The sequence below is a fragment of the Rhinopithecus bieti genome, unplaced genomic scaffold (assembly GCF_001698545.2).
Source record: "Rhinopithecus bieti isolate Rb0 unplaced genomic scaffold, ASM169854v2 scaffold_33650, whole genome shotgun sequence".
NCBI classification, from domain to species: domain Eukaryota; kingdom Metazoa; phylum Chordata; class Mammalia; order Primates; family Cercopithecidae; genus Rhinopithecus; species Rhinopithecus bieti.
The window spans coordinates 1,115,867-1,127,715 of record NW_016814816.1 but is presented as its reverse complement, the minus strand read 5'-3'; the positions used below and the strand labels follow the sequence as shown (position 1 = coordinate 1,127,715).

The 11,849-nt window shown below is 43.5% G+C and overlaps 1 protein-coding gene and 1 long non-coding RNA gene across 2 annotated transcripts in view; one reads left to right on the top strand and one right to left on the bottom strand.

Annotated features, from left to right (window-relative positions):
• The window catches only part of LINC03122 (long intergenic non-protein coding RNA 3122), a 28,610-nt gene extending 23,694 nt beyond the window's left edge, over nucleotides 1-4,916 (bottom strand). Inside the window, exon 1 of the mRNA XM_017852393.1 lies at nucleotides 4,826-4,916. Within this exon, the coding sequence (XP_017707882.1) occupies nucleotides 4,826-4,916 (91 nt within the window). The remainder of the gene's footprint in view (nucleotides 1-4,825) is intronic.
• Nucleotides 4,917-5,097: 181 nt separating this feature from the next.
• The window catches only part of LOC108515476 (uncharacterized), a 21,709-nt gene continuing 14,957 nt past the window's right edge, over nucleotides 5,098-11,849 (top strand). The window contains exons 1-2 of the long non-coding RNA XR_001881534.1: nucleotides 5,098-5,163; nucleotides 6,401-6,469. This is a non-coding gene — a long non-coding RNA (uncharacterized LOC108515476). The remainder of the gene's footprint in view (nucleotides 5,164-6,400; nucleotides 6,470-11,849) is intronic.

The following is an 11,849-nucleotide window of genomic DNA, read 5'->3' as shown; positions in this document are numbered from 1 at the left end:
TAATATGCACCAGGTAAAAGGCTGGAAAAGGGGTACTTATGGACAGAAAATAATCAGGGTTTTTTTTTTTAAAGAAATCTTATAATATAAAATAAGTATTGCTTAGCATAAGAAGTGTAGGAATGGGAAGAAAATTAAATGAAAGATCTAGATCCATGGAGTGCAAGTGAACTACAAATTTGGTAAAAGTTTCATTTGTTTTGAAATTTTAAAGAGAATAATTTGTAAATTTAGAAATAAACATCGATTTGGCATCTTTAAAAAACAGAATAATTAAGTTTTAAAAACTGAGTAAGAAAATAAATCCGGTTGGAGAAAAGTAGTAATGGCACCGCATACTGTCATGAAAGAATGCAAATCAGTATTTTCCTTTCCCCTAATTAGCAGACAGAAATCAGGATAAATTATAAATTGATGAGAGCGCTTTCAACACAGGAGAAAGATATTGACCTTCTTGTGGTAAAGGTAAGTATGAAGTACATTAAAATCACCCATTTTGGCAGTAATCAAGTTTACCTCTACATTAACTTTGGACTATGACACCCCTTCAGAAATGCTGTCTGCTCAAAATTCTCCAAACACAGCACTGAATGGAATTCTGCTGGGGTAGAAGAATTGTGACCGGGCAGTCAAAATCAATTTGTTCCTGTGATTGACATGAGGGCCTATGTGTCAGCCAAGCTCTCTCATACCATCTGTGCTCTGATTATGATCAATAGGTATTTGTGATATTCCCAGGAAATGTGCTGTTTGATTACTTTTACATGGGAGAAAAGACAAAAACGTCTCAACCTGGAGTCTACTGATGTGGATGCAGAAGCTGGTTGATGAATTATTAGAATATAGAGTTTGCACTGATAAACTTTTGAACTTTCATTGAACTTGTAGATTAAGAATAGGCAGTTTTTCCAAGAGGAAAATTCACCAGACAACCAACAATTTTTCTTTCACATATTTAAGCAAGATGTTCGATCTGGTAAGGAAATAATAGTAATTTATGTCTTTGATAATTGAGAAGGATTATAGTTCTATACACAGAAAAAGCAACCATCACCCGAGCCCTGTGAGTCACAAAGCCATTAAAGAAGAAGCTTCCAGCTTAAAAGCAGATGAAACCTCCGGATTTGGAGGGTGGTGTTCTTCAAGAGAGAATTAAGAGAGGGGAAAGAAATCCCCACGTACTTGTAAAATTAGGGCCCTCTCTCTGCCTCCCTTCTGAACAAGTATAATGACAGTTTCAAGATTCAGCTTGACAACCCACACTAAAAGAAAAGCATGCATACACAAAACCATTTCCCTTAGTGCACATGGCTCCCCTGCATATACCACCATGCCCACAGAAGCAGAGGCCCACACTGACCTTCAGTGGGAGGCAACCCTGCAAATAGTAACAATGAAGCTGCCTCCTTCAACCTGCAGAGACCCATAATTCTCAGAACATCATTTGTCCAGTAATCTATAGGAACAGCCTGGAGCAGATTAAAGGTTAAGAAGGAAGATTGTTGACCAGCTGGAAACATGTGTTTGGTACATCCAACTAACTAAGGGTCTAAGAAATTATTTTCCTGATAAAATAGCATCAGCTGAGATCAGGTTTCTGAGAGATGGGATTTTACATCTCTCAGAATAATAAATTTTACATTTATTAATTTTGCTGCTACAACATCAAACAGCTTGCATTAAAAATACACACTAGATTGTGGCTCTTTGGCTTGACTGGTACAATGCACCAGAGATTTCAAAAAAATGCTGACCATTCCACAGTTCAGTTGCCCTTATTAATGATAAGTCCCGTCACCTCCCTTTACTTTAATGCTTTGCTTCCCTATAATTCAATTTGAATCAATCCTATGATTATTTTTAAGCCTGCACCTTGCTAGTGCTCAAAAAATGAGAGGACACAATCTTACTACTATTTGTTAGTATCTGGTGTTTATAGCATCACAGGTGTTATAATGTAAGCTGGGGAAACAGTCAACAAGAATGAGGACCACAGTCTCAAATAGAAGGCTAGGGATGGAGCCAGCTCCACCTGGGGATCTAAACTAGGGTATCTTGGTTGCTAGTAATGGACACTTACTCAATTTTTCTCAAGTAATGTAGATTAGAAGATGTTATTATAAGAACCTATGACCTGGTAGGCAAAAGTCATCATGAACTTGGACAGATCTGGGAACCCATTTTTCTCTCGATCTCCTCTGTCTTTCTCTCATGACATGTCTACCATGTCCACATGTTTGCTCCATCCTCCTGTCTTTAACAACTTGGCTACTCAAAGTTTCTGTTTCCTCATAGCTGTAGTTTGCACATGACCTCTCATGACCTTGATTCTATCTCCTGGTGTTTAATGTTAGTAATCGCTGCTTTATTTAAATTCTAAAATGGAGAGAGAATTTTATTGTCACTACTCACATTTCATGTGACCACATTCTGGGTTACTGGGTGGCCACTAGCTGAACTGCTCTAATGTTGATTATCCATATAATCAACATTATATAGCCTCAAGGCTATATAACTCCCTATAGCCTAAAGGACCAAGTGAAGGGATATAATAAAACTATCCTTTCATCAGGGGGAAGTTCAATTTATAAAGGGCAGAGTAGGCATTCTGAAGATTAGTCTGCCTGGTCCATGGGATAATGGGGAAAGGTTCTGTGGAGGAGATAACATATGAGATGATCATAAAAGGGCCCCATGTGTGGATAGGCAAAGACGAAGTAAAAGTGGATATAGTAGCATAGGGAAAAACCAGAAATAGGAAAGAAAATATTACGTATTTTAGTTTGGCTAGAGCACTTCTCAAGCTTTCTGTGCATGTGAATCACCTGAGGATCTTGATAAAATGCAGATTCTTATTCAATGGGTCTGAGATGGGGCCTGGGATTCTGCAACTTTAAACAAGTTCCCGGGTGATGCTGATGTGTTGGTTCACTCTGAGAAGTACAGCTAGAAGAAAGAGCCTTGAATGCCAAGCTAAGAAAGTGCTACTTACTCTACTTCAGTAAGTAATGAGAAGCCTTGAAGGATTTGGGAGAGAAGAATGATATAATCAGACTGGTGTTAAAAGACAATTGATTTGGCAGTGCTTTGTGGGATAAATCAGAAGAGAACTGGAAGATCAGCTATTTAGCAATTGTAAAGGCCAGGAAAGAGGTAATAAGGACTAAATCAGTATGATCACAGTGGAGGGGAAAGGAGGGCTATGCGAGATCAGCTATACAGCCAATTGAACATGCCCTTCCCAGTGTCCTTACCCAGTCTTGCTTTAGTTGACAAGAGAAGCGGCTTCTTCAGGCATCATCTGGTGACATCTTTGTCCTTTCTGGGGTGTCTGCTTTTCATTTCAAATCACATCTAAAGATACATCCTCTCTTTTACCTCTAACCCTTAATTTCATTCTCTCTGCCTAACTGCATTTTTTATTGTGTGCAACTTGCTGCATGATTTAACTATATTATAACCACGTAACTATGTTATTTCACTGTTATTTCATTGTGTACCAGTAACCAAATTCAGTAACTGTATTTGTTCTGCTGAGGAGTTTTGTAGGAAGCATATCTGAAGGGCACCAGGCAATGAAGTAAAGTCTATTACCACCTTATCACCATCAGGAAAATGATGTTTGTTTGCAGTTCACTGAAGTACATAGCTAAAGAAATTGAAAGAGAGCTTAGGAGTGTCGGAGTCAGGTCCACATATGGAGACGGATGGATACTCTGAATACTAGGCTGTGCTTCAAGACCCAAAAAATGGCTGTGACACTGTGCAGAAGAGAAGTTTCCAAATGATGTTATAGACAGGGAAGAAGAGCTGGGAGAGATATACCTTTTACTGTAATTCAGAGCTTCTCTTACTGCCTGGCTTACACAGTCCCTACTATCCATTTAAAGCCAAGCCAAAAATAAGCTTGCTGTTAAATACAAATCCCAACTGAAATTTTCCTAAAGTTAAAGGCTTCATCATATCCTGTGATTATAGATATAAATGAAGAAACCTGGTGCTTGCTTATTGGATTGTTCATGCCATTTTGAGGTCAACCCCTGAACACTGAACTTTGGTTTTCTAAGGCCCCTGTGCATTAAATAATTTATACGACATGCAGGACTTTAAATCCATTCCTTTTCTTCCTAATAGGATGGGATTTTGTGCACATGTACATACTTACAGCTAAAAAATAAAAAATCAAACAGTTGTCACTGATCAAAACAACAATAATTTGTCCTGTGGGGAAAAAGAGAGAGAGAGAGAAAGAAAGAAGAATAGAAAAGAAAGAAAGAAAAAGGAACTGTCCAGCCCTGGAGACTAGAGCTGTTTTGATTGCACAAGAACGTAATCAGAGTCAGGAACACAGTAAAGGAAACATTCCCAAAGGAAATCAAGATTAAGATGCACACTTTGGCCTCTTCCTACAAGCACCAACCTCCCAAGCCCACAGGTCATTTTGTTTGACAATGTCACATCGATTTACATTTCACATTGCACTCTTAACTTTAGAATCTTAATGTGCGGCTGGAATTAGCTGTATCTTTAGAGAAGAGTCTGATCTTGACGATGTCCTCCTTTGGAGAGACTTGCTAGTTGGTTTGTTATTTTGGTAAATGAGAACCCAGAAAGAAATTAAATCAATTTTATAGATACGCACGTGTGTGTGTGCGTGTGTGTGTGTGCGTGCGAAAGTGTCCCTGCAGGACAGACACTAGGAAACTGTGCTTTGAAGACAACAAACCCTTTCAGGAAAAGGGTTCCATGTTCAAAAGGAAATGAGGAAATGTGACTTCTAGCCCAGATATTGCCAGGCCCACTTCTATCCTTGGTTTTGCTCCACGTTGGAGCTCAGGATTCTGGATGTATTTCCTTCTGAGTGCCCTGATGGTGGCAGAGGGCAGGGTGGGGTAGAGCAAGGCATAGCCTGCCATGCGGGGAATCTGTGCTGTTTCGGGGGCTTTCCTCCAAAGGCAGTCCGGAGGGAGATACCCCAGTGTCATAAACCCTGCTTCCTCCTTCCTTATGTGCCACCTCTTTTCCTAGTCCCACTACTTCAGAAGTAAATAACCATCTTCATTGGAAGTAACCTTCTTCCCTAGAGAGGTGAAGTGACTGGTCTATGGTCATGCAGCTATTAAGAGCCTGTGACAGAAAGAAATCCAGCCTCTTCAGTTTCAGGTCATTGCATGTTCTTTCCTCCTACCTTGTAAGCAGAGCTTCAGTCTTTGATGTGGGCCCTGCGTCCTGGGCCACAGAACAGACTTAGGGTTCAAACCTCCCTGGCCTCACCTGGCATTTCCACGCCAAAGTTGCATCCTGCCCCTCTCTGAAGGGTCACCCTCTAGCCTAGTCATTGTGGATGGAACCTACTCCTCAATCCCAACATCACCACAAACACCCACTGCCCCTACAAGGGACAGGAGGGCTGAGATTTAGGGACCCAAGTATAGATGCATAGATGCAAATTAGAATATTTTTAATGTTATGAGAATGATGGTGAAAACTCTTTGAGGACAAGAGTTATATTTAGTCTGCAAATATGTATTGAGAAGAATCCCAAAAAAAGTTGCTATTAAAGAATAATGATAAAGATTCATGCACTTTAGTTGGGGCAGAGTTTAGGGTTGGCATTATGAAAAGTTGTGGGGATTCTGAAGCAGCCTTTACTCAAGAGATGGTTGTGTGCTAAGGGAGAGAAGATTTGGAACTATTACTCACAATGCACCACCAGAAGATTCCAAGTAGCAGACTGGCCTAGGCAGAGAAGTTCCATGGGGTGTGGGAAGGTGGGGGTATGGTAAGAGACAGCATAAGAATACTGAGCTGAGGCTGGGCGGGGTGCTTGTAATGTCCAAGCTCATGCTTGTAATGTCCAGCACTTTAGGAGACCAAGGCGGGTAGATTGCTTGAACTCAGAAGTTTGAGACCAGCCTAGGTAATACGATGAAACACGATCTCTACAAAAAAAATGCAAAAAAAAAAAAAAAAAAAAGAGCCAGATGTGATGGCATGCACCTGTGGTGCCAGCTACTTGGGAGGCTGAGGTGGGAGGATCGCTTGAGCCTGGGAGGTCAAGGCTGCAGTGAGCTGAGATTGCACCACTGCACTCCAGACTGGGCAATAGAGTGAGACCCTGTCAAAAAAAAAAGAATAGCTGGGCTGGACACACTTCACTATTCACTACAGAGACAGCCATTCTCTCCAGAAGCCAGCATGAGGCAGAACCTGGCTGCCAGACAGGGGAGATTCTTCCCCATCTAGAGACCAAAAGGTCAAGCGTAGAGACTCAGTTGGGTAGATGTGAAGGATGCTGTGGGCCAGTTGACTCAGCCTCCATTCCTAACTTTCTCAGGGAGCCAGTCTATACTGTAGACACCAGAAAACGAAAAACTAACTTTCCCTTCCTCCTTTGCAGGTAGAGTCCCTCGTGGGATTGGGTTCTGCCAATAAGAGCCACTTGCATGAGACCTCAACTGAGAGCGAGGTCAGTGGGATGGGAGGCACAGCACAAAGTCTTTACTTTGCTGGCTCAGATCATGGCAGAATGGTGGGCTCTGCCACAGACAGTGGGGGACGGATGTTCCCTCAATAATATCAGAGCATCGTCCTGGGAACTGGAATTGTTTCTGAAAGCTCCAACTAGAGTCTGCTTGTTCAGCACTTCCAAAATGTTCATAGGCCAATTAATACCTGATTATTAGTGCTCCCCTGTTTCAATAAACTGGAACAATTTCTGTCATCTGCATCACCATGGACAGTGGCCAAGATAACATATCTGACTCCCCAAATTGATCATTTTTTAGTACCCTCCTCTATGGGACAAAATTACTTTCAGAGATAATCATGTAATAATCATTAATTATTATTACTCTCATGATTCATTCATTAGCTTTAAAACAATAATTTAAACAGAATAAATTTTAATTTTCAGGATATTATTCAAATCCAGTCAAATATCTCGTGTATGAACTAAAATATGCATTTACTAAACTTCAAACACAAATTAAAATTCCAAGTGGTTGCGCAGAATGACAGAATTAAATTAACTCAGGTTTTGTATCTTGGCTTTGCAATTACTGTACTATCATCCTTTATCGATTATTTAAATGCAGGCATACTTACTACCACAGGGGCTGGAGACACACACTGTGCCTGAAGCCGGTTCGAACCATCTTGAACTATTCTGTCTTAATGGAAGTTCTCCTAAGTTACTTTCACATAGAATATAATATTAGTAAAAGGATAAGTAATTAACTGTGCTAATTTGAAGCATATATATGTATGTGCATATATATATGGGAATATATGTATACACACGCACACAGATGTATATGAATGTATAGAACTAAAATTCAATAGTCACCACAGCAATTGTTTAGGAAGTGGACAAACAAAAGATTTGTGGGAGGATTATTTTATCACTGACATTGTTTAGAATTACTGGCGTGGGGATAATAAAAAGCAAACTGACTCATAGTCGATTTTATTATTGGTTTTAAATTCTCTGCAGGCAATGCAGCTGTGTGCATCTTGAGGGCGGGTGCACCCGCCCCTGGTTGACAGGTGGGGTGAGCCTGAAAGAGCCTGATCCTGAGCCTGAGGGCTCCAGAGGATTGTGGGCTTGAGGGGAAGTGGCGTGGCCAGGGGGGATTCCCAGACCCCAGCACCATCCCCACCAGAGACTTCCCGCGTAACAGGAGACCCAGCCTGAGCTGTTCATGACTCCCCAGATTCTCACATACTGCTGAAACATAAAGATCCCCACAAATTGCCTTTGGTGATGAGGAACCAAGAGCCCAAAACTGCTGAAACCCTGGTACCCAGTTCTCAGTAGTGAAGTGACTCACCCACCTCATGTGAGGGAAATATGTGCTTCAGCACAATTAAACCTCGTCTCCTGCCACAGGCCCTTGAGGGCACACACAAGTTGTTGAATTTATGAATGGTAACTCTGCCAATGCTGAAATTCTACTTTAACCTATACCTGGAATGTCTTTGTTCGCTGGCAGATGAGCTGCACCTTGGGTGTCTGCAGGGAACAGGGTGAGTGAAGGCCCCCACAGAGCTCTCAGCCTGTGAAGGCCCTGACCCAGGGCACTGTCTTTAAAGAGAGAAGTTTCTCTCTTTTCCCCTCCAAGTAGTGGCCGCACTGAGAGACATCTGAAGTTCTCTGAGAGCAGAGACAGAGTTTATTTCCAGTGTCCTTCATGGTCCCCAGCAGTACAACTCTCATAAACGGTTAACTTCCTAGTTCTGGTAGAGTCAAGCTTGTCTTTTCTCCTCTAGTTGAGGGGTCTTTAGCATAAAGGGACAGTCTCACAGAAGATGACTAAACACATAAGCCAATTTTAATGCTGTATCCTGAGACCCCAAGGGAGTGCAGGGGAGAACATCTCCCTAGACAAAGGAAAGCAGCACCTCCCCACCCCAGGGGGGACACTGTGGACAAGATGCAGGTGGGCAGCGCCCGATATCCAAGGACCCGTGGAAGGCTGTGACTTTTCTCCTCTGAGCAGCAGTAAGCCAGATGTCCACCAGCAGGTCCCAGAGACGCGGCCACAGCAGTAAAGCTGCATGCCAGCCTACTTGCCTGGCACTGCCCAGGAGAGTGCCACTAGTCCCCATCCTGTAGGACCAGTGGGTGCTGTCCTCCTCTATTCAGAGTGGCCAGGGAGGAGGGGCAGGGCCATCTAGCCATGTGGTTCATCCCTAGGTGTCTGGGAGCAGGAGGACATGCATTTCCAATCTAGCATTGGCACCCAAACTCACATTGTTGTTTTCCTGTCAAGCAGTGTTAGCAAGCCTTATATCTAAGGACTACAGGCTTTAATTACTCCAGGGAACAGCCTGGTGGCCAAACAAAGAAGGGCTTGTTACAAAGGCCCCTTTGTTGAAAGGGCTTTTGTCCCAGCAAGAGGATTGCTCCAGGCACCCCTTACAGGCCACCAGCCCAGAGGAGGGAAGTAATACTTGTCCAACTAACCCTCGGGTGTTTCAGAAGACCTGGACTCAAGTCCTCACAGCCCAGGTTTGCTGGCAATGTAGTCTGCTGTAAGTCATATATCCTTTTTAAGCCCCAGTTTCCTTACCTATCAAAAAACAATCATTTATGTGAATGTCACCCTCCTTTTTCCAGTCCTGGAGGCTGAGTCCCCTAGGCTGCTGGAGGCGCTGAGAATACTTGGTCCCTACCAGCACTGCAGAGAGGCGTTTACACCCCTCTCTGGCAGAAGCCACTTCCCATCTGGAGAGTCAGGAAGGACACCTCCTGTCACTCCCTAGAAACAGAACAGCAGGCTGCTGACCTTCACCCAGCCACCAGTGCTCCACCCTGAACTCAAGATTCCAGGACGCGAGAGAGAGGCTTCAGGAGGAGAGAGATTTCTCCTGGGAAAGCTGGAAGAGCTGAGAGGAGAGTAGGAGGCAGTGAGGAGGGACCTGCAGCAGGTCTCAGGGACTGTACGGGGTGTGGAGCTGCACTGTACTTTTGCCCCCGACCCTCATTCCTGATGCTTTTCTGAGCTTGGTTCTCCAGCCTTCTGACAATTCCATAGGCTACTGGATAGATAGCCTTCCAGTAAATTCCCTTTCTGCTTAAGCTAACCAGATTTGAGGTCTGTTGTTTGTAACCAAGAGTCCTACCTGATACTGTGTAAGACATAGCCAGAGAGGAAATTATCCCAAAATATGTATTTTGGGGAGGCACACCCAAGATGGCCAAATAGGAACAGCTCCAGCCTCCAGCTCCCAGCGTGAGCAACACAGAAGACAGGCGATTTCTGCATTTTCAACTGAGGTACCAGGTTCATCTCACTGGGGCCTATCAGACAGTTGGCGCTGGTCCGTGGGTGCAGCCCAACCAGCAAGAGCTGAAGCAGGGCGAGGCATCGCTTCACCTGGGAAGCACAAGGGGGAAGGGAATTCCTTTTCCTAGTCAAAGGAAATTGAGACACACAACACCTGGAAAATCAGGTAACACCCACCCTAATACTGCGCTTAACCAAGGAACTTAGCAAACAGCACACCAGGAGATTATATCCCACACCTGACCCAGAGGGTCCCACACCCACGGAGCCTCCCTCATTGCTAGCACAGCAGTCTGAGATCTAACTGCAAGGCAGCAGCGAGGTTGGGGGAGGGGCACCCACCATTGCTGAGGCTTAAGTAGGGAAACAAAGCTGCAGGGAAGCTCGAATTGGGTGGAGCCCACCACAGGTCAAGGAGGCGGGCCTGCCTCTGTAGACTCCTCCTCTGGGGACAGGGTATAGCTAAACAAAAAGCAGCAGAAACCTCAGCAGAGATAAATGCCCCTGTCTGACAGCTTTGAAGAGAGCAGTGGATCTCCCAGCACGGAGGTTGAGATCTGAGAATGGACAGACTGCCTGCTCAAGTGGGTCCCTGACCCTTGAGCAACCTAACTGGGAGACGTCCTCCACTAGGGGCAGACCAACACCTCACACCTCACACGGTGGGGTACACCCCTGAGAAGCTTCCAAAGTAAGAATCAGACAGGTACACTCGCTGTTCAGCAATATTCTATCTTCGACAGCCTCTGCTGCTGATACCCAGGCAAACAGGGTCTGGAGTGGACCTCAAGCAACCTTCAACAGACCTACAGCTGAGGGTCCTAAATGTTAGAAGGAAAACTAACAAACAGAAAGGACACCCACACCAAAACCCCATCAGTACGTCACCATTATCAAAGACCAAAGGCAGATTAAACCACAAAGATGGGGAAAAGCAGGGCAGAAAAGCTGGAAATTCAAAAAATTAGAGTGCATCTCCCCCTCCAAAGGAACGCAGCTCACTGCCAGCAACAGAACAAAGCTGGATGGAGAATGACTTGGCAGTGTTGAGAGAAGGCTTCAGTCGATCAAACTTCTCAGAGCTAAAGGAGGAAGTACATACCCAGCACAAAGAAATTAAAAACCTTGAAAAAAGAAAGGATGAATGGATAACTAGAATAATCAATGCAGAGAAGACCTTAAATGAACTGATAGAGATGAAAACCAAAACACGAGAACTACATGACAAATGCACAAGCTTCAGTAACCGACTCGATCAACTGGAAGAAAGAGTATCAGTGATTCAAGATCAAATGAATGAAATGAAGTGAGAAGAGAAGTGTAGAGAAAAAAGAGTAAAAAGAAATGAACAAAGCCTCCAAGAAATATGGGATTATGTGAAAACACCAAATCTACATCTGATTGAGGTGTCTGAAAGTGAGGGGGGAAAGGGAACCAAGTTGGAAAACACTCTGCAGGATATCATCCAGGAGAACTTCCCCAGCCTAGTAAGGCAGGCCAACATTCAAATTCAGGAAATACAGAGAACACCATGAAAATACTCCTTGAGAAGAGCAACTCCAAGACACATAATTATCAGATTCACCAAAGTTGAAATGAAGGAAAAAATCTTAAGGGTAGCCAGAGAGAAAGGTCGGGTTACCCACAAAGGGAAGCCCATCAGACTAACAGCAGATCTCTCAGCAGAAATTCTCCAAGCCAGAAGAGAGTGGGGTCCGATATTCAACATTCTTAAAGAAAAGAATTTTCAACCCAGAATTTCATATCCAGCCAAACTAAGTTTCATAAGTGAAAGCGAAATAAAATCCTTTACAGACAAGCAAATGCTTAGAGATTTTGTCACCACCAGGCCTGCCCTACAAGAGATCCTGAAGGAAGCACTAAACATGGAAAGGAACAACAGGTACCAGCCATTGCAAAAAACATGTCAAAATGTAAAGTCCATCGATGCTAGGAAGAAACTGCACCAACTAGCAAGCAAAATAACCAGATAATATCATAATGACAGGATCAAGTTCACATATAACAATATTAACCTTAAATGTAAATGGACTAAAT